Source organism: Cervus canadensis, chromosome 5 (assembly GCF_019320065.1).
Source record: "Cervus canadensis isolate Bull #8, Minnesota chromosome 5, ASM1932006v1, whole genome shotgun sequence".
Taxonomy (NCBI): Eukaryota; Metazoa; Chordata; class Mammalia; order Artiodactyla; family Cervidae; genus Cervus; species Cervus canadensis.
In genome coordinates, this window is record NC_057390.1 from 95,322,139 (window position 1) to 95,346,051 (window position 23,913).

A 23,913-nucleotide genomic window follows, 5' to 3' on the forward strand; every position below is an offset into this window, starting at 1 on the left:
TGCAGAATAAATATAACGCGCTTGAACACCCGAAACCATCCCTCCCCCACCCCAGTCTGTGGAAAAACTGTCTTCCACGAAATCGGTGTGCCAAAAAGGTTGGGGACCACTGCTCTAGAATCTGTTACTTGTAAGCACTTCACTAAACTGCCTGCATTAAATATAGGCAAGGTGAAAAGATGCAATGTAATACAGAACACAAGGGAGGAGGAAAATGACAGAGAAAAACCCAATCTGGAAGAAAATATATAAGGGCATGAAAAAAAAACTGACTTTGCAAATGAAAATGCTGTAAGGAAAATTGATAAAGAGGGATCAACCACAAAGCTTTGCTTGGAAAAGTTACCAAACTGCTAAGTGGCACAGAAAAGTTCTTCATAGAATCAAAAAAGGAAGCCACCTACAAAGAATAAATATTTGGTTGCCCCTAGACTTTTCCACCAGAAGACAATGTAGCAACAAAGTTTGGAGAGAAAGAATGACTAGAGATTAATTTAAGTCACATTGTTGTTAGGCTCAGTCTATCCTCCTTATCTGTGGGGTCCACATCCATGGAGTCAATGAACTGCAGATCAAAAATATTGGGGGGGGGGGGAGGGAGGAATTCCAGAAAGTTCCCCAAAGCAAAATTTGAATTTGCTTCATGCTGGCAACAGTTGACACAGTATTTACATTGTATGAGGTATTATAAGTAATCTAGAGATGATTTAAATATTGGGAAGGATATGTGTAGGTTATACACAAATACTACGCCTTGTTATATAAAGCAACTTGAGCATCTTCAAATCTCTGTATCTGAGGAGGTGGTTCCTGGAACCGACGTTCGCAGACACTGAGGGATGACTGTAGAGTGGTATTCTCAAACAAGAAAGAGCTCGGAGAGCATGCCAAAAGTTCCCATCAGGGGTAAAATATCCCTGTTTTTCTTGATGCCAACAAACAAGTGCAGAGGCTGTGGTAGAAGGAATGGTGATGAACATGTATCTGTAATTAAGACAAATTAACTGTGAGACTCATTTTATAAACCAACTTATATAGTTATATAACTCAATTAGGAGAGGAAGTAAAAGAGGTAAACACTCTTTTCTTTATCTTTCCTAGCAGTGAGTCAACTGAGCCTGTTTAAAATTACAACATGAGTTAAAAACAAACAACCACAAAAACACACACACAAAAAACCCCACCAAACAGTAAGGACAACCTGCTTTTTTTTTTTTTTTTGCTAAATCTTGTAAGAATTTAATATTTCAAGCTTGGTAAATCCGTCAAGTTTCACTTCAATATCTTGCTAACTGTTCAAGTAAATTTAAATTCAATACCTTGTATATACAATATGCAGTATATTTTATAAAATGACTTTGACAGTTTCCTTTTATTTACAATGGGCTCCAATTAAAAAAAAAAAAAAAAAGAAATTGACCAGGATAAGAATGGTTCAAGAAGAAAGTACAAATGACTCCAACGCATAAAAACATATTCAACCTCATTTTTACTAAGAAAAACATAAATTACTGCTCAGATCTAGCAATTTTTACTTATCAAATCAGCAAAGATTAAAAAAAGGCAGGTCACAAGAAGTACTGAGGGTCAAGGCAAGTAGCAGTGCCATGCACTCTTGAATGGTGATAATGTTACAGCTTCCAAGAAGGGCCACTTGGCAAATGTTACCAGAACCAAAGTGCTACTTTTAGGAACATATTCTGTAGACATGTTTGCCCAAGTGTTTCATTCAAAGTTATTCGTTGCAACTTTTCAAAGTTGCAAACAGCTGGGAACAATCAACGTATCCACCAATCCAGTACAACACTGAATAGCTGTAAAAGATGAACATGAACTCCTAGAATAATCTGCAGGATGCAGAAAGGCAAGGCCACCCTGAACTTCAGGGAAGCAAGGATTAGAAGTTTCAATCACATGAGTTCATTACCTGGTCATAACAAATAAGTCAGTGTTTTTTTTTGTTTTGTTTTGTTTTGTTTTTTTAAGAAACAGTTGCTAAGGGGCAATCAATAGTTGGTTCTCTTATATAGGTCATATAACATATTTTAAGATTATATTAAGAACTTAACCCTGCCTTGAATGGAGGGGCTTCCCCGGTGGCTCAGCATTGAAGAATCTGCTTACAATACAGGAGACATGGGTTCGATCCCTGGGTCGGGAAGATCCCCTGGAGGAGGGCATGGCAACCCACTCCAGTATTCTTGCCTGGAGAATTTGATGGACAAAGGAGCCTGGTGGGCTATAGTACATAGGGTTGCAAAGGGTCAGGCATGTCTGAAGCGACTGAGCACTCATGCACACACGTCTTGAATGGAGTGTAACTATAGCAGGTGTCAGCAAACTTATATAAGCATATATATTTTTTATATATATATACTATATATATATACATACATACATACATAAGCAAGCTTAGAAAAGACCAGACACTAAATATTTTAGACTTGCAAGCAAGTCATGGTCATGTCGTCTCTGTTGCACTAGTCCACTGCCATTTTTTTTTTTTTTTTTTGCAAAAGCAGCCACAGACAATACATAAATGAATGGATGTGCCTGTGTTCCAATAAAACTTTATTTATAAAACCAGGCAGTGATGGATTGGGCCACAGAGGTGGCCAATAGTTTGTTAACCACTGACCTACAGAAACCAAAGCCCTAATTATCATCTTCTAATCTAAAATAAGTTAGCGTTTTTTTTCTTCTAATGCAGAAAAGAATTAATGACAGACATCTCCCCCAAAAAGTGATGTTTTTCAACATCATACTGATATTTCAAGCACATCTTTGTTGAATATGCTCCAGTCACAATGGCCTTTTCATTCCTCGAACTTTTCACCACTTTAGGAGCTCTGCACTTGCTGATTCCTTGGCCTGGAAGAACGACTCTCAGATCTTTGCTTGCTGTCTGTCAGTTCTCAGGCTATGGATTTTCCCTGGCCAGTGTGACTAAGTAACCCTTGCCCCATATCAACCTTTCAGGAACCACTGGTTTTACTTATTCAAGGTGATAAAATGCTATCTTTAAGAGATTTACAGCCTTTTTCATTTGCATGTGGTCAGTTTTCCACAGTGAGATGAGCCCCTCAGGCTCTGGCACTTCCTGCGTCTCTTTCACTAGAATCCACTCCCCCAACCCTGTTGACACATTGTTAGTTGTTCTGTTTTGTTGCTAAACCCTCATCTGCTCTTACATGCCTGTGCCAACACGTAATTCTCCTTGAAACAGTGTTGACCAAATATTGCAGACCTGTTCCCGTTGATTCACTCTTTCTACAACTATTTACTAAGTACCTAGTATGTGCCAGGCACTGTTCCACACTATGGGGATTCATCAGTGAACACAACTCAAGGAGCCCTACCCTTGAGAGGTTTATATTCTAGCAGGAAGGAAGTGGAAGGTGATGATGAACAGTATATAAGAGAATTATACAATATTAGGAAGTTAACAGCACTTTGGAAAAACTGGAAAGTACAGCAGGGAGGCAAGGAGGCCCTCACTCTGCAGGTGACATTTGAGCAAAGACTTGAAGGAGGTGAGGCAGTTGGCCACGTGGATCCTGGGAGATAAACCTCTATGTGATCCATATGAACGGCCACACAGCATCCCTGGGGTGAGAGCAGGTCTGGCACATACAAGATTGAATAAGGAGGCGGGGATGGTTAGAGCAGAGATACGAAGGGAAAGAAGATGGCAGAGAGGGAGGGAGACCGCTCACGCCGGCTTTGTAGTACATCCACCATGAGGATTTCCGATTTACTCTGAGGAAAACTGAGTGGGGGGGGGGGGAGAACTGGGCTGCAGAGATGCAGATTTTGAGTGGAGAGATGCCTTTTCAGATACATTACATGCGAGATGTTTTCTAGACATCCAAACGGACATTCTGAGCAACCTGCTTCTGGAGTTCAGGACAGAGGTCTAGCTTGCAGACACATGTCTGTTGCCATAGAGACCATCCTGGATGCCAAGAGACAGACAAGATCGCTGGGAGAGCATGGGCTGAGAAGGAAAGATGACCGGGAGTTGGGCACTGGGGCAGATCGGAGTGAAGGGGCGGGAGGAGACGAGGAACCTCGGGGGAGGCTGAGCAGAGCCTTCCAAAGAGCTTTCGGTGAGATAGGAAGGAAGCCTAGAGATGGGGGTTTCAGATGCCAAGTGAGGGAAGTGTTGAGGAGGCAGCATCCACCCCATCAAAGCTGCTGAGGGGTGAAGGATGGCGAGGACTGAGGACAGGCGACCGGCTGGGACAGGATGAAGGTCATGGGCACCCCAAGGAGCAGTTCACTCAGGTGAGCTTAATAAGGAGAGGAGGGGTGAGCTCAAAAGGAGTTTTGCTTTCTTTGTGGATTTTCAACAACGGGAGACAGTGGTGCGTTTTTGTGCAGACGGGGATGACCTAATAGAAAGTGAAGCACTGATAATGTGGAGATGGAGCAAAAACTAGTGGAATAGAGTTCTGGGAAAGCCTAGTGTGTAAGAGGTGGGCTGGGATTCGGGCAGGAGCATCCAGGTGTGGGAACAGATTCGGACAGGTGGGTTATAGAGTGTCAGACTCTAAGGACGTTTTCCTTGGACATCTTCAATTTTCTCAGGGGAGCACAAAGCAAGCAGTGAGGATAGGAAGGAGATGTTGGGATGTGTGGCAAGAGAAGCCATGAAAGACTCAGGCAAATGGAAAAGCAGATCAACGAAAGGCAGTCTGATTACTCCTCAGCACCAAGGGCCCTGCCCAGATCACAAAGATTAGAAGACAAGTCCAGAGGATTAGCAACTGTCTTGAAGGCAAGGTTCAGTTACTCATTATCTGTTTTTGTCAACCTCTCCCATAAGCACAGGGCTTTCCTGGTGGCTCAGAGGGTAAAGAATCCACCTACAATGTAGGAGACCTGGGGTTTGATCCCTGGGCTGGGAAGATCCCCTGGAGGAGGGCATGGGAACCCACTCCAGTATTCTTGCCTAGAGAATCCCTATGGACAGAGGAGCCTGGTGGGCTACAGTCCATAGGGTCGAAAAGAGTCGGACATGACTAAGTGACTAAGCACACAGCCTAAGCACAAACTTAGATACTTTGCAGGGATGGAGTGAAACAAATGTTAAAGTTTAAATCTCAGGAAAAGGACTTCCCAAGAGATAATGGCCACAGCAGTAACACTGCTATTCTAGATCTGAAACAGGGGAAAATGGTCAATGGAAAGCCATTAAATGTTACTCAAAACCTATTGCTGGAATTGGGAGTCTTTGCCAATAGCCTCCAGTTTTGTTACCTAAATCCTCGCTCACAGAGAGTGATGAGAAAGGGCTGGGAGACAGGTGCTTCCCAGAGGGCAGCAAAAGCAGCACCCTTCTGTCTTGACACAGAGCCAATGCAGAAGCTTGCGGAGGACAGACTTCATGACATCAGATGGCAAACCTCCCAAGCAAAACAGGACAGTGGAGGAGGCTCCAGGAAAGAGGAGATGACGCCAAGAGAAAAAGTCAACAAAGATAGGGAAATCCATCAGGGGAGACTAAGGACAGCACAGCACACTTTGGCTAAAGCTGTTATGTAACCCATTTCCACAGGAAAGACAGCATTTTACGGCAGTGCAATGTTTAAATAATCAACGCGGAGCAGCTCCTTCGCCACTCCCACTGTCAGTTACAAAGCTGTAAACTGCTAATGAGGCTGATACACATACAAGGCATCAGAAGTTCATGTGGAATAAAATTTATTTATAAAAACAAGTTTATTAAATTCTTATTGAGTAAATTTAATTTTACTTAAATTTTATTAAGCAAAATTAAATAAAGACAATTTAATTCATGGTAAGTAAATTATCAAATTATTATTAAATAATGTATTTATTATTAAAGAAATTTGTTGTTACTTCTGCTCAGTCGCTATGTCATGTCCAACTCTGTGACCCCACAGACTGCAGCACGCCAGGCTCCTCTGTCCTCCACTATCTCCCACAGTTTGCTCAAAGTCACGTCCATTGAGCCAATGATGCAATCTAACCATCTCATCTTCTGCCGCCCCTGTCTCCTGTTGCCTGCAAGTCTTTCCCAGCTGTACTATTAAGCAAATAAATAGTAAATTTATAAAAAATTCTTTATAAAAATGATTTCATTGAGCAATATATATTGTATTTTTTTTACTCAATGGAAACAAAACTTATCATCCATGAAGTGTACCAAACGTACCACTTAGGTGCTTATTAAATGACAGCAAGAGCTCTTTAAGATGATTCTTTCAAAGATACCCGATATTCACCTTGTCCAGATGGTCTTTGGATTAAAATGAAATGTTTCTAAATCAAAAGTCATCTAGATATTCACAATCTGCACAAACCAACCAAACAAGAAATCATTAAAGATCTTGCCACTTCAAGTTTAGTTCTGCCAGCAACTTTTAAATATTTTACATAAGAACACAAACTTCTTGGATAATTTTGTCCTTGGAGTTATAAGAAGGGCTGCCTGAGGACCTCTCAGCCGCTGCTGGAGGGAACATGAATCAGACGAGCTCTCTGGAAAATTGACTCCGTCTGCTAAATCTAAACACACACAAAGCCTAAGACTCGGGGATTCCACTCCTGGACATGTACTTTACAGTCCCAGGTTGGAAACAAGCAATCTCCTGGTGACAGTAGACCAGACAAGCTCTGACACATCCATCAACCAAAACAAAAACACCACAACCTGTAACATGAATGAATCTCTCAGATGTAAAGAAGAACAAAGGAAACCAAATACAGACAGTGCCTAACAAATGATAACATTCACCAAAGCTTCAAAAACATGCCAGACCAACCCATGTGGTCAGAGATCAGTAGAGTGGTCCACCACGGGGGTGGGGGAGGGGGGTGAAATGGGAAGGACTGGGGGAGTGGGCCTGAGGCTGGTAATTTTCTGTTCCTTGACTTGGGTGCTGATCACAAAATTGTATTCACTCTGAAAGTTTCTGGAGTCATACACTTATGATATGTATACGTCTCTGTTGTTATGTTTCAAAAAAAGTTTCCTGGGGAAAAAAAAAAAGCTGCTCCAAAATTCAGCTGCTAACCTTTTAAGCAACAGAGCATAAAAGCCATAACTTGGTTTTTCTGTTTACTGTGCTCTGAAAAATAATTTTCTATATGAAAAAAATTGCTTTTACTGAAATATAAGCTTTCCTGAAAGGGGAAAATCAATATTTAAAGGCTTACACATTTATGGTATAAAATGAGGATATAAATGACCCTTACATTCATTCTGCAGTTAACAAACAACCTTTCTCAATATCAACTTACCTGAGTTGCTTTGCATAGCTGAGTTCAATCTCTGTCCTCTCCTTTACAAATTTGATGTATTTCTCAAGAATATCAATTCCCCACTGTGTGTGTTTTTCTAAGTTGTCAAATTGATCCTGTTAATAAAAAAAAAAAACAAAGGCAGAGCTTGTAATCTTTCTCTGTGATTAACGTAACTTCAGTGCACAGTTCTCTCAACAATATATCAGTACGTAGAAAGCAGTTCTAACATTTTCCATGATTGTACTTGGGTGCTTTTTCGTTGAGCAATTTTAAATCAACATTACCAAATTTGGTTTGAAAACTGCCTGAGATATTGAACTCTGACCCATCCGTTCACGTTCCCTATTCCTGTTTAGAAACGTGGTATTTGGATATATTTAATGTATTGATGCAAAGCAGAGTGTCTTCTGCAGATACCAAAAACTGAGAGATGAAACATACTCCCGAGTTAACTCAGCCACACTCTTAGCACCTTAAGGGTCATTTGCAAGTTAATTTTCAACATAAGCTCATTGAAATTTGGGGCAAAGAAGTGGGAGGGAGAAGAGTTACAAAATACTACTTTCTTCAAACAAATAAAATGACTCACGCAGACTCTATTTAACATTCAACCATGTGTCAGGCCTACAGTGTGGGGCAGGAATGGCGACTGGGGCTGGCGAACCAAGAAAAAAACATAGCCCCAACATGCAGAGTGCCTTGAGAATGGCAGTCTGGAAGAGTGAGAGCGGGCAGGTATTCCAGCCACAGTACAGTACAGTGAAGTCGCTCAGTCGTGTCCGACTCTTTGCGACCCCATGGACTGTAGCCCGCCAGGCTCCTCTGTCCTTGGGATTCTCCAGGCAAGAGTACTGGAGTGGGTTGCCATTTCCTTCTCCAGGGGATCTTCCCAACCCAGGGATCGAACCCAGGTCTCCCGCATTGCAGGCAGATGCTTTATCCTCTGAGCCACCAGGGAAGCCCCAATTCCAGCCACAGCTAACGCAAAGGCAGGGGGAGGACCAGGAATCAGTGGACTGGTCTTGCTAGAGACCGGTGGGGGTAGGACGCAAGGGAACGAGTGGCAGTGGCTGATGGAACCAGAGGGTCCGCGTTGAATCACCCAGGGCCTTGAATGCCGAGTTAAGGTGCCCAGACTCTCTGGTGGGCACCAGTGAGCCACTGAAGGGCTTGCAAATGGAGGGGCACTGCCAGAGATAGGTTTAGCATCACCAGGAGCTGGAAGTCAGGGGACTGTTCAGTAATCCAAAGGCGAAAAACCAGGAGCAGAAGGACGGAGTCCACAGATCATGATCAAAGAATCAGCGAGCGTGCAAACCATTACCTTTAGAATGCATGAACGAGGACCTAATGCATAACCCAGGGAACTATATCCAGTATCCTGGGATAAATCATAATGGAAAAGAATGTTTAAAAATGCATCAAACAGATTATAAGAAAAGAATAGACACATGAGTATAACTGAGACACTGCCATACCGCAGAGATGGGTGCAACACTGGGAATCAACTATACTTCAGTCAGGAGGGCGTCCCTGGTGGCTCAGATGCTAAAGAATCTGCCTGCAATGCAGAAGACCTGGGTTCAGTCCCTGGGTCGGGAAGATCCCCTGGAGAAGGGAACGGCTAGCCCCTCCAGTATCCTTGCCTGGAGAATCCCATGGACAGAGGAGCCTGGTGGGCTACAGTCCATGGCTCGGACGACTGAGCTCAAACTCAGCTCGCCTTCGTGACAGATTAGATGGAGAGCTGGAAGGGACGTGCAGGGGAGAATCGTAGGGTGACTGCTTGGTTCCACTTCATGGAAGCCTGACTCAACAAATCACTTCACCCCAAACTGCCACCCCTCTGCCTGTCTTCTCCATAAAGTGGAATCCAGCCCCACAGAACAGTTGGAGAAACCTCAACTTAAGAAATTCAGAAAAAATAAATTAATTAATTAATTTTTTAAAAAAAAGAAATTCAGGTTTTCTTGGACTTCCCTGGTGGGGTACAGTGAATACTCCACCTGCCAATACAGGGGACATGGGTTCGAGCTCCGGTCTGGAAAGATTCCTCATGCCAGCAAGACAACTAAGCCACAGCTACTGAGGCTGTGTCCTGGAGTCCGTGAGCTGCAACTACTGAAGCCCATGGGCCTAGACCTGTGCTCTGAAACGAGAGAAGCCACTGCAACGAGAAGCTCGTGCACAACAGAACAGCCCCCACTATCCCCAACTAGATAAAGCCCCTGCAGAGCAGTGAAGACCCAGCACAACCAAAATTAAACAAATTAATTAAAAAAAAAAAAGAAATTCAGGTTTTCTTTTACTAGAATGTTTTCTAATTAAAAATTAGCACTGTAAAATATTTATCTGGATACCTAATAATGTTTACTATTACCATAAAAAATCAAGTGAAAGAAAGTGAAAGTTGCTCAGTTGCGTCTGACTCTTCGCGACCCCATGGACCATACAGTCCATGGAATTCTCCAGGCCAGAATACTGGAGTGGGTAGCCTTTCCCTTCTCCAGGGGATCTTCCCAACCCAGGGATCGAACCCAGGTCTCCCTCGTTGCAGGCAGATTCTTTATCAGCTGAGCCACCAAAAATCAAGGACCAATATTAAAGACTTTGATTGATTCCTGGTCCCCAATAATAGATCTCACAAACTCTGAGACTTCACTGCTCAAGAAGGTTATTTATGTTACCTCTAAGGACAAGGATGGTCAGGCAAATTTATAGTGTAAACAAGACTGTAGATCTCTTTAAACTACTTGAGAGAACAAATATACAAACAGTTCAAGTAATGACTGCAATCATTCCTAGTTATTCAGAGCAAGGCTTCTTCTTATTTTTGATTAGCCATTTTATTTGATTCTTTATTTTGACTGCACTGGGTCTCTGTCGAGGTGCATCAAGGCCTCTCTAGTTTTGGGGCTCGTGGACTTAGTTACCCCACAGCATGTGGGATCTTAATTCCCCAACTAGGGGTCAAATCTGTGTGCCCTGCATTGGAAGGTGGATTCTTAACCACTGGCCCACCAGGGAATCCCCAGAGCAAGACTACTTTATAGCTTTCTGCTAATCAGTAAACTGTTGTTAATACAGTTTTATAATTACTTCATTTATTTAACTCCTTTTCATACCCCTCCCTCCATTTGAGACCCCTCTCTCTGTATAATTTCTACCACCAGAGCCTTACTTTTTTTTTTTTTTTTTGCCCATGCTACAGGGCATGTGGGATCTTAGTTCCCTGACCAGGGATCAAACCCATGCCTCCTGCATTGGAAGTATGGAGTCAACCACTGGACCATCAGGGAAGTCCCCAGCCTTACTATTTTTAAAGGTAGAGATGTTTCCTTGAAAACTTATTGAGATCATCTGCTCTTGCTAACAACCAAACTTCGTACTTTTCCTTACTATATTATTTTGCAATTCTTTTTAGCACTAATATGTACAATATAAAGCAACAGCTTTTGAGATCAAGAACTTTTTAAAAAATTTTACACTTGAATTGAACCTACCTTAAAAATTACTGGCCTCAAACCAACAGTATGTTTTCAATAAAGTTATCTCTATTCAAGACCATTCTGCAAGCTGTAATAAAGCACTTACTAAGATAAGTGTCCAAATAAGATAGAAGATCTTAATAATAAAAAAAAAACTTGACTCAGTAACAAGCTAGTGCTTCCTCGTGAATATAGCATAGATCTTTTTTCTGCTATATTACAACACCTCAATGATGCAAGACTCTACTGTTGCTGTCACATGGAGGTCACAACATGGACTTCTTGACAGCAGCTACAAGAAAATTCAAAACAGATGAAAAACCAATCAACCTGCTTACATTCTTGATGAAAATGTGGAAAATTTAATGGGGAAAAAAACAACCCAAAACCCTCCAGATCTTAAAAAGACTCTTTGGTGAGCAACTATTGTAGGTGGTATTTTTCAAAATAGCCTTTACTACTTTGCAGATGGTACCATGATCAAAAATGAGTCCTTTCCATTTTCTGTGAATTATACTTGATTTAAAGAGAGGGAGGGAAAGAGAGAGAGAAAATGTATCCTTTCCTGTTTGATGTCACATTGCAGCAGTTTTGAAGACTCCTTTGCCCTCTTAAATTCATTAAAGACCCCAAAGAGCCTTTGTTCATCTAATTTTATTATATACACATGTGTGTATGTTTATTTGTTTGTATACACACACACACAGAGGCTGAGCTGGGTCTTAGCAGCAGCATGCAGGACCTTTTAGCTGTGGCACATGGGATCTAGTTCCCTGACTGGGGATCAAACCCAGACTCCTTGCATCAGGATCGAGGAGTCTTACCCATTGGACCACCAGGGAAGTTCCTGTTTATCTGGTTTATAGCTATCAATATTTACTCTATCAGAAATTAAAAGCTGAAACACTTAAAAAATATCAATTCATTTTAAAAGAATAATAAATTTGTTGTATATTAATTTACCTAGCATATATATATGTATATATTATTTTTAAGAACTTTACTTAAAAAGAAACCTCTCCCCCCCAAAAAATGAGAAGTATGGCACTGTTTTACATGTCTGCAAATCTCTTTAATGTCTGGTTTAATAGAAAACAGCTGGATTCTCATCTTTCACATTCAGTCTGTTGTGGGTCCTTATTTTCGTGGAAGTATATAAAAAAATACAACTTAACCCAGATATGCAATGGTTAGAAAATGGAGGCGTATTTCAATGCCCTTTCTAGATAATTGTGGATATTCTTATTTGATACCATACCCAAACTCAACAAATAGTAGTTTCTTAAAGGCTAGCTGCAACGTGAAATTTGAAACCATGGCAATGAATTTTTCATACCAGTTACAATAAAATGCACTAGTCTGTCTTGCACTTTGAATGGATCTCTTACCTGGGCATGACTATAGTATGCTCTGGTCATTTGGAAAATATTATTTCAATGATGTATGCAGATCTTCCAAGTGTTGACACATTTCAACATAAACTATTTTAGAATCACATGTCTATATCACTATTGATCTTATCTGATGAGTCTTTAAATATGTGGTAACAGTCAAGGTCACAGTGACAAGGGTACATTTTTCAAAACTTTAATTTCCACTTAAAAACTGGGATTTTATCATTGGCTACAAATACTATCAGTTGTTTCCTTGGGGTGACAGGCTTGCTTCATTTATTTTAGAGAAAATGTCTGCCAAACACCCAAGAGTTCATTTGTTGATTATTCTCTGAAGTAAAAACGACATCCTATGATGAAAGTGGGCTTCCCTGGTGGATCAGTGGTAAAGAATCCACCTGCCAATGCAGGAGACTCGGATTCATTTTCTGGGTTGGGAAGATCCCCTGGAAAAGGAAATCGCAACCCGCTCTGGTATTCTTGCCTGGGAAATCCCATGGACAGAGGAGCCTGGTGGGCTACAGTCCGTGGGGCTGCAGAGAGTCAGACACGGCGTAGCAGCTAAACACAGCAGCTGAGCTGTGCTTAAGTCACTCAGTGTCCGACTCATTGCAACCCCGGGGACTGCAGCCCGCCAGGCTCCTCTGTCCACGGGGATTCTCCAGGCAAGTATTCACTGGAGTGGGTTGCCATGCCCTCCTTCATTTGGTCTTCCATGGTTTCCCTCATTGCCGGGCAGATTCTTTACTGTCTGAGCCACTAGGAAAGTCCAAGAATACTGGAGTGGGTAGCCTCTCTCTTCTCCAGGGAAATTTCTGGACCAAGGAATCGAACCAGGGTCTCCTGCATTGCAGGCATTTTCTTTATCAGCTGAGCTACCCGGGAAGGCCCCTGATAAAAGCAGCTAGTCCAGCTCAAAATACAATCACTTAAGTATTCTGGTTTAAGGATACTTCCTGTCTTGCCACACTATGAAAAAGATGTATGATGTATATTCAAACATTGAGATTTAATAAAATTATTCATCTTTACTGTTTCATCAAAGACACTTAAAAATAAAACTGATTTTTTTTTAAATAGGTAATGATGAGAATACAATAACCACTACCACAACTTGGAGCCAGCACCCTGATTCCTGCTAAGTCACCAGTCATCTTACCCACCACTGCTTTTACACCATTAGTGCAAACGCCCACACAGTGAAAAAGACAATCTCTTAGTATCATTATGGAAATAGTTTTGACCTCGTGGACTCCATGAGAGGGTTTCTGGAACCTCCAGAGGTTCAGAGACACACTTGAGGAACCACTATCATATGACACATACTCTAAAATTTCTACTTGAAAGCTTCATATTGCCAAAGATGAAGAAAGTCAGATAATGTATGACCTAATGGAAAATGTTTAATTTATAAGTGTATACTATATATACACTCAACAAATAACTCCAAATTTGCCAAGAGAACTGCAAATGGATGTGTCCAAGTAACTGATTGCAACCTCACAGGCACCTTTTCAGAATCTCCTTCCCCCTCCCCCTTACCAAGCCTTCTCTTGAATTCTCATTGCTTCTTTGAGTTCTAATGAACCAAAGGCTCCTGGCAGGAGCTTTCAGCTACAAGGGGCTGAGTAAGCCGAAAAGACAAATGAGGAAAGTGCAATTGTATTAATTGGTATTTTTATTTTTTCAGGCCTGGTTTTATGTCCTAGACTGTGATTAAGCTCCTTTATATATTGAAGATTGAACAATGAAATAAGCATGAACTCTGGCATTTGTTTGGGTCATGAAGTTATCTTCATCAGAGATTCTAAAAAATCATGAAGTTTATTTATTTTTTTGTATTTTGGGGTTTTTTTTTTTTTTTGGCTCCACCATGTGGTATGCATGACCTTGGTTCCCTGACCAGGGATTAGCATTGAGAGCATGGAGTCTTAACCACTGGACTGCCAGAGAAGTCCCTAAATCATAAAGTTTAATACAAACAAAATTTGCCTTCCCATAGACCTACAGTATCAGTCAGAGTGAAGACTGGTTTCTCTAGGTCAGATATAATGACTATTCTTGCTTACTCAAGAAGACTTCTGAAATCTGATTTTTTTTTTTTCTTCAAATGATGCCAAAGAACTGATGTAGGAAATATGAGCAGAAAAGCTACTTAAGAGGAAGAGACGCAAATGGGCCACAGCAAAGCCTTCTCCAAAGTACATGTCCATTTTTAACATGATACTTCCTCTAATCAAAACGGATACTAAACAGACACATCAAAATCCCTGGAAAAAGCCAATCTAAGAAGAAACTAAGTTGCCAAAGTCACCTCTGTATAAATGGCTCAGACTGGAGAAAGGGGATCCAAAGGCAGCCCTCCCCCACACGGAAATGTGGAAATCCATCCCCCTGCCGGAAGTTACTTCCTCAGGAAAGGGAATTATCCCTTCCCTGTCACTGGGCACTTCCATGTGGTATCAAGGCACTGTTTTTAGGATGCTCTAATTCTGTAAGACACCCGCTTTCCTAAGGATTTGGGCACTCTGAGAAGCACCAGATCCTAAATAGCTCTATTCCTTTTTCTCTTTTGGCCGTGGCACGTGCGACCTTAGTTCCCCAACCAGGGATCAAACTTGTGCCCCCTGTAGTGAAAACTAGGCATCCTAACCACTGGACGCCAGGGAAGTGCTCCAAATGGCTCTATTTCAACAGAATCCCTTGGGATGATATTACTGGTGTTGGCTTCCTCTTCTCTTTGAGGGAAGTGTTAGAAGAGATTTGAAAAAAGGTAGATACAGGTATATGTGTAACTGAATAATTTTGAGGTATACCTGAAACTAATGCAACATTGTTAATCTACTATTGTGTGAGTGCCTAGTTGCTCAGTCCTGTCCGACTCTTTGAGACCCCATGGGCTGAGCCCACCAGACCCCTCTGTCCATGGGATTTTCCAGGCAAGAATACTGGAGTGGGTAGCCATTCCCTTCTCTAGGGGACCTTCCTGACCCAGGAATCGAACCCAGGTCTACATTGCAGGCAGATTCTTTACCATCTGAGTCACCAGGAAAGCCCTGTTAATCTCCTATACTCCAATGGAAAACAAAAAAATTTTTAAAAGAGTGTCAGAGCAACCTAGATGTCCACCAACAGATGAATGGATAACAAAGTTGTGGTACATATATATAATGGAATATTATTCAGCCATAAAAAAGAACATATTTGAGGCAGTTCCAGCGAGGTAGATGAACCCAGAGCCTGTTATACAGAGTGAAGTATAAGTCAGAAAGAGAAAAGCAAATATCGTATATTAATGCATACATATGGAATCTAGAAAAATGGTACTGATGAACCTGCTTGCAGGACAGGAATAGAGACACAGACACACAGAACCGAGAGGGGGCAGAGCACACAGCAGGGGAAGGAGACGGTGGGGCGAACTGAGAGGGCAGCAATCAAACAAACAGATTACACGTGTGAAACAGCTGATGGGAAGCTGCAGTGTAACAGGGACACGACCTGGTACTCGGTGAGAACCTAGAGCAGCGGAATGGAGTGGGAGGAGGTTCAAGAGGGAGGGGACAAATGCATACTCATGGCGGATTCATGTTGTTCTACGGCAGAGGCCAACACAATATTGTAAAGCAATTATCCTCCAATTAAAAATGAAATTTTTTTAAAAAGTCACTACCTACGCATACACAGAAGTGTCAGACGATATAGATTTACCCAGACTGAATGTTAAAAAACCTCACTTAAAAAGTTTTTAAAAATCCATTTGAGTCTGAATATTCAAGTGGTTGCATCTACAGAAAGAACAACAACAAAAAATTATAGAACTTTATAAACAAAAATGTGTCATCCAAAATACCATCTGCAATTCTATTTCTTGAATGTTTAACAAAGATTTCAATTCATTTCCTTGGACAAAGGAAGACTTGTCCTCATACATTAAATTAAAGGCAGAAATACCCCAAAATATAGGTTCAACGTAAAAGTTGTCAAACCTTGAAAGTGATGAAAAACCATTACCCAAAGTGACTTCAGTGTTTGTCCACAGTAGATAAAATGTGAGAGACAGCATTAGAGAGGGTTTCTTTCAAGGAGCCAGATAGCCTTGTGTTTTGACAATACAGATTTTTGCAGATTCTATCAAACCATGTATACATCTGCTGATTCTGAAGTGGGTCCAGTGAATTGGGGTGGTGTGGCTCCTTGGGTTGAAAATGCCTACTCAGGCAAGAGCCTATAACATAACTGACAAAAGAGGGGCTCTGATGTGACAGGGTCATGGCTGGACAGTCAAGTTGGTACAACAGATTTTAATTAGGAAGGGGATGCATGCAAAATGAAAGGTTTTCCTGAACTTGAGATCTCTTTAAAAAGCAGGTCTAGGGATTCCCTTGTTGTCCAGTGGCTAAGACTCCGTGCTTCCAATGGAGGGGACCTGGGTTCGATCCCAGGTCAGGGAACTAGATCCCATGCGCTGTAATTAAGAGTTCGCATGCTATAGGGTGTACAATGCCAGCTGCAAAGAAAAATTCTGGATGCTGCAACTGAAAGAACCCGCATGCCACAATGAAGATCAAAGATCCCGCATGCCACAACTAAGACCCACTGCAGCCAGATAAATAAGTGTTTAAAAACAAATAAGGAAGTCTATAGCATGTCACTGTTTTTGGAGGTGGGGGGGGGCTCCAAAATCACTGCAGATGGTGATTGCAGCCATGAAATTAAAAGACGTTTACTCCTTGGAAGGAAAGTTATGACCAACCTGGATAGCATATTAAAAAGCAGAGACATTACACTGCCAACAAAGGTCCGTCTAGTCAAGGCTATGGTTTTTCCAGTGGTCATGTATGGATGTGAAAGTTGGACTGTGAAGAAAGCAGAGCACCAAAGAATTGATGCTTTTGAACTGTGGTGTTGGAGAAGACTCTTGAGAGTCCCTTGGACTGCAAGGAGATCCAACCAGTCCATCCTAAAGGAGATCAGTCCTAGGTGTTCATTGGAAGGACTGATGTTGAAGCTGAAACTCCAATACTTTGGTCACCTCATGTGAAGAGTTGACTCATTGGAAAAGACCCTAATGCTGGGAAGGATTGGGGGCAGGAGGAGAAGGGGACAACAGGATGAGATGGCTGGATGGCACCACTGACTCAATGGACATGGGTTTGGGTAGACTCCAGGAGTTGATGATGGACAGGGAGGCCTGGCGTGCTGTGATTCATGGGGTTGCAAAGAGTCGGACACGACTGAGTGACTAAACTGAGACAGCACGTCAGAATAAAACAGGTACAAAGTCAGGTATATTTGCTATAATGAGTCACTGTTGTGAACTATCTCTGTTGTAAAAATGAAAATACTAAAGAATTAGTCCATGTTCTTTCCAGCCATTGCTCTGGAAACATGAGAGGTAAGGACATAAACATGAGATGAAAATATATGTTCAAGTCAAAAACAAAAACTAAAGCTGAAGTGTAAGAGGCAACAGCGTATGGATGAAGTTATTGACATAAAGAATGTGGAAAGGCGCACAGAACGTGAAAAGTTGTGTCTTGGAATTTTTCTAACAATAATTACATTGTGTACAAAGGGCAGTAAGGAGGCTGGTGCTGGCTGGATGTACAACGAATGAAAAGCCCCAGAAAGCAGAAGACTTGGGCCAAAGAATGCGGGGTGCCCTCAGCCGACTGTAATGTAATTTTACCCTGTATCCTGAAGTGAAAAGACAAGGTAAGAAATCCTATGTGTACAAAAAGCACCCAGATTCTGACTGCACTGGAGACCAAGCAGATGAGACTTGGAGGGGAAATTGCTCTGGAATGCACTGCTTTAAGAAGCTGCAATAAGCTTCTGGCCTATTTCAATGTACTTAGAACACCTTAATCACTCTCTGCCCCCTTCTCTGTTCCAGTAAAAGCAATAAACAAACAAAAACAAACATCTGTAACTGCCCCAAACAGGCTGCGTGAAAGACACAGCAAAGAATAAGATTTTCAAAGAAAAAAACATTTCAAGGATGGTTCACTATTTTTCATTAAAAAAAAGAAAAAAGCGCTAACTCTGTAAGTGATATTTCATGGTAATATATTTTTTTTAATTGGAGGAAAATGGCTTTACAATGTTGTGCTAGTTCTGCCTGTAAATGATATTTTCAACGGTACTCCTCCAGATAGACATTGTCAAATATTTAAGTAGAGGAAGAAAAGAATTAAGCGTGATGGGTAGGGTGGGGTAAATTAGGAGTTTGGGATTAACAGATATATACTATTGTATAGGGCGTCCCTGGTGGCTCAGAAGGTAAAGAATCCACCTGCAATGCGGGAGACCTGGGGTTCGATCCCTGGGTTGGAAAGATCCCCTGGAGGGCATGGCAACCCACTCCAGTACTCTTGCCTGGAGAATCCCCACGGACAGAGGTGCCTGGCGGGCCACAGTCCATGGGGTCGCAAAGAGTCCGACACGACTAAGTGACTAAGCACTACTGAATATAAAGTAGGCAAACAAGGACCTACTGTATGGCATTGGGAACTATACTCACTGTCTTGTAATAACCTATAACTGAAAAGAATCTGAAAAGAAGATATATATATATATATAAAACACTGAATCACTGCTCTGTATCCCTGAAACTAACATAACATTATAAATCAACTATACTTCAATGAAAGAAGGAAGGAAGGAAGGAAGGAAGGATGATGAACCTATAAAAACTAGGTTCAGAAAGCTGGGTCTAGCTTGAAATTGTAGTGGGCTGCATCAATGCTAATTGAAGACGGAAATTAGTCAGAGAACAAAACCTTGCTCTTTATAAGAAAAAAAAAAACAAAACGTTCTCATTGTGACAGAACACTAGAGGGGCTTAGTCAAGTTTGTTAAGATGAACATTTTTAAAACAAACACTCGGGATCATCACCAGCTGGCCTCGACCTGGAATGGAATCTTCTCATTCATTTCCAGGTTTCTGCACATCAGCTTGAACATCGAAGGCTGTCTAAATGTGAACTGGTTTCTTTCCTGGACTGGCTCCATCAGCAGGTGCAAGAGTTCAGTCCCCTCCCCCTCCTCCAGCTGGCCAGCCGTTCTCTAAGCCCTAGAGAACTCACTGTACCTCTCAAACATCCCACACCATCCTCCACAGGTTTAAGACTAACCCAAGGGCAGAAGAAAAGAGGGAGAGGGAGAGAGGAGGAAACCACATTCTAAATACCAGGAGGAACTTTGAAGGCAGTCCAAAGACTAATGAAGAGCAAAGTATATAAACTAAACTTTTAATGAGAAGGAAAAGCCAGATTTTAAAACTGACTTACTTCTAAACTCTATAAATTATTTCCAGGTGTGTGTGTGGGACTGGGCACAATATTAGAGAAATACCATAGTGGAAAACTTCTTTTTAGCCCTGGCACCTGAAACTTAGTTAACACCAATGAAAAAGATTAAACACGTAGCAATTAACTCACCACCAACGTTAAGTAAAGAAGGTTCGGGGACTTCCCTGGTGGTCCAGTGGTTACAAATCCACCTTCCAGCATAGGGGTCACGGGTTCAGTCCCTGGTCGGGAAACTGAGATTGCACATGCCACAACTAGAGAATTTTTGAGAGCTTGTTTTGCGTGCGACCAGGAGAGCTCTTACTTGTACGAAACAGTTTTAAAAATACAGAATAAAATAGTTTTATTTCTACTATTATTCATAACATCTGGTCCAAATACTACATATTTTTAAAATACTTAAGTTTAAAGAAGACATGTTAGAAAACCTAATGAAAGATCCTGCATGACGAAGACCTGACACATACAAATAAATAATAAAAAAGTATTTTAAGAAATATTAATTCATCTAGTGACAAACTTTACCCAAGCCTATTTATAATCTTGATTTGTCACACTTACTGTGATTATTTTTATCTTTCATGGTAGAACCAGATTGATATTACATTACATGATATATTTACTGTAGTTCCTTCCTAAATTTTAAAAAATCTGGAATTCCAAACACACCTGGTCCCAAAGGTTTTGGATAATGGATGTCAGACCTAATTTGGGGAAATCAGTTGCTCAATAAGACAAGATAGGGAAAAAAAGTATCAGGATTGGAAAGGAAGAAATACGTCATTCACAGAGCATATGATTAACTGTGTAGCACAGACAAAAGAATCCAGTGATAACTTTTAAGAACTAAGAGTTTAATACAGTTGCTGGATATAAAATCAATGTATAGGACACAACTGCTTTTCAATACAAGAGCAACAAGCCGAACATGAAGTTTTAGCAACCATATCATTCACAATAGCATGAAAAATTGCAAGTGGGTAGAAATGAACTTAATAAAAAATCTGTGAGACCATCAGGGAGAAAATAATAAAACCTTCTTGAGACGTTAAAGAAACCCAGAAGAAATGAAGAGATACAAGGCTCTATAAGGAGAATATAACAAATCATTCCCAAATTATCTATAGATCTAATGCAGTTTCAATTAAAATCCCAACAAGTTTCCGGAGAATGTAATTCAAAGACTAAAAGGAGCTGCAAAAGTCAGTCAACAGACAAAACACTCTAGAAAAGCAAGGTGGGGGTACTGGCCACATCCAACACAGACTTACTGTGAAGTTAATTAAAAGGCTGTGTGTTATTGGCCAGGGACAGAAAAATAGGAGAATGCAAAGAAGAGAAGGCCAGGAACAGGCCCAAGCCAAAAAAGATTGTCTAGAAAACAGGTAATCGTATAGAAAAATCAGAGAAGCTGGACCCAGAGGAACCAGAAGTAGGACCCGGAGGCTAGAATGAATTGATTTGAACTCCAGCTCTTTGAAGCTTCCCTGGACACCACAGTTCAAAAGCATCAATTCTCCAGAGCTCAGCTTTCTTCACAGTCCAACTCTCACATCCATACATGACCACTGGAAAAACCATGGCCTTGACTAGATGGACCTTTGTTGGCAGTGTAATGTCTCTGCTTTTTAATATGCTATCTAGGTTGGTCATAACTTTCCTTCCAAGGAGTAAGCGTCTTTTAATTTCATGGCTGCAGTCACCATCTGCAGTGATTTTGGAGCCCCCAAAAATAAAAGTCTGACACTGTTTCCACTGTTTCCCCATCTATTTCCCATGAAGTGTTGGGACCAGATGCCATGATCTTAGTTTTCTGAATGTTGAACTTTAAGCCAACTGTTTCACTATCCTCTTTCACTTTCATCAAGAGGCTTTTTAGTTCCTCTTCACTTTCTGCCATAACGGTGGTGTCATCTGTATATCTGAGGTTATTGATATTTCTCCCGGCAGTCTTGATTCCAGCTTGTGCTTCTTTCAGCCCAGCGTATCTCATGATGTACTCTGCATATAAGTTAAATAAGCAGGCTGACAATATACAGCCTTGACGCACTCCTTTTCCTATTTGGAACCAGTCTGTTGTTCCATGACAAGTTCTGTTGCTTCCTGACCTGCATATAGGTTTCTCAAGAGGCAGGTCAGGTGGTCTGGTATTCCCATGTCTTTCATAATTTTCCACAGTTTATTGCGATCCACACAGTCAAAGGCTTTGGCATAGTCAATAAAGCAGAAATAGATGTTTTTCTGGAACTCTCTTGCTTTTTCGATGATCCAACAGATGTTGGCAATTTGATCTCTGGTTCCTCTGCCTTTTCTAAAACCAGCTTGAACATCTGAAAGTTCACAGTTCACGTATTGCTGAAGCCTGGGTTGGAGAATTTTGAGCATTACTTTACTAACATGTGAGATGAGTGCAATTGTGCGGTAGTTTGAGCATTCTTTGGCATTGCCTTTCTTTGGGATTGGAATGAAAACTGACCTTTCCCAGTCCTGTGGCCACTGCTGAGTTTTCCAAATTTGCTGGCATATTGAGTGCAGCACTTTCACAGCATCATCTTTCAGGATTTGAAATAGCTCAGTTGGTGAGGGTCCCTTGGACTGCAAGGAGATCCAACCAGTCCATCCTAAAGGAGATCAGTCCTGGGTGTTCATTGGAAGGACTGATGCTGAAGCTGAAACTCCAATACTTTGGCCACCTCATGCGAAGAGTTGACTCATTGGAAAAGACCGTGATGCTGGGAGGGATTGGGGCAGGAGGAGAAGGGGACGACAGATGATGAGATGGCTGGATGGCATCACCGACTCAATGGACATGAGTTTGAGTAAACTCTGGGAGTTGATGATGGACAGGGAGGCCTGGCGTGCTGCAATTCATGGGTTCGCAAAGAGTTGGACACGACTGAGCAACTGAACTGAACTGGGGGACTCAGATGGTAAAGAATCTGCCTGTAGTGCAGGAGACCGGGGTTCAGTCCTTGGGTTGGGAAGATCCCCTGGAGAAGGGAATGGCAACCCACTCCAGTATTCTTGCCTGGAGAATCCCATGGACAGAGGAGCCTGGTGGGCTACACAGTTCATGGGGGTCACAGAGAGTTGGACAGGACTGAGTAACTAACACTTTCACTTTAGCTCTTTGATAGACCAGCTTTGTCACATGGAGCAAGTTACTTAAACTCTCTGCATTTGTTTCTTGTCTAAAAACTGGGAATAGTAGCAGGATCTGTTTGTAGGGATTTGTATAAGGATTTGCATAAGCTATCTCACACTTAGAACATTGCTTGGTACATGGTCAGTCCTTAGTGAATGTTAATATTAGCATCATGACCACCATTATACCATCATTATCAGAGGTCAATGGGGGAAGAAACAAGCTGTTCAATAAAAGGTGCTGGGATAATTGTATACCTGTTGGGAAAAATGAAATCAAAACACTATTTTACAATATATACACAAAATAATTCCAGGTAGATTAAGGACCTAAATGGAAAAGAGCACGATGGTTAACACTTTTAGGAGACAATATACAAGAATGCTTTTCCAACCTTGAGGTAGGAAAAGATTTTTAAACAAGATACAAAACTGCATGTACCATAAAGAAAAATAAATTGATAAAGTTGTCTGTGTAAAAACTAAAAACTTCTGTTCCTGAAAAGATACCATGAGGAAAATGAAACAATACATGACAAGCTGGGAGAAGATATTTGTACTACATTATCAACAAAGGATTAGTAAGTATCTACAATATATTAATAGAAGAAACTCGTCAAATCAGTTGTCTTTTTTTAATTGAGGTATAAGTGACACATAACATATTAGCTTCAGGTGACAAAATAATTATTTGATATTTATATATATCCTCAAATGACTGTCACAGTAAGTCAACATCCATCACCATACACAGTTACAAAACTTGTTTTTTTTTTTTTTGAGATGAGAACTAAATTAAATTTCTCAAAAGGAGGAAAGAAACCCAATAGGAAAGAGGGGAAATCATAATAACTTTAAGAATGAATATCAAGTCACAGAATTGACAAAACTAAACTATTGTTTACTGGTATATTCATAAGTGATGAAAAACTACAAAGAAAAACTGAAGAGTATTTTTAATACAAAATTTTGAATAATGCTCAATTAGGGCAGTACAACGGGAAGGGGAGATGTTATCAGGCTCACAGGGGACTTCTGGATGGAGTAAAGTTCTATTTCTTTTCCTGGATGAAATGCTCATGGATGTTCATTTCACTGCTATTTCTGTACATACCATTCTATCCATACACAGTTTCATACATTTATTTGTAATACACCATACTGCTCAATGCTCATGCATGCTCAGTCATGTCCGACTCTCTTTGACCCTGTGGACTGCAGCCCACCAGGCTCCTCTGCCCATGGGATTTCTCAGGCAAGGATACTGGAGTGGGTCGCCATGCCCTCCTCGAGGGGGCC

The 23,913-nt window shown here is 41.2% G+C and overlaps 1 protein-coding gene across 22 annotated transcripts in view; it reads right to left on the bottom strand.

Annotated features, from left to right (window-relative positions):
* FNBP1 (formin binding protein 1) overlaps window positions 1-23,913 on the bottom strand; it is a 133,480-nt gene that overhangs the window by 79,495 nt on the left and 30,072 nt on the right. For 21 of the 22 annotated variants that reach the window (XM_043469825.1, XM_043469831.1, XM_043469826.1 and 18 more), the window contains exon 2: window positions 7,270-7,385. The exons of the other annotated variant lie outside the window; for it this stretch is intronic. In XM_043469825.1, coding sequence (XP_043325760.1) covers window positions 7,270-7,385 — 116 coding nt within the window. The remainder of the gene's footprint in view (window positions 1-7,269; window positions 7,386-23,913) is intronic. 22 annotated transcript variants of the gene reach the window in all.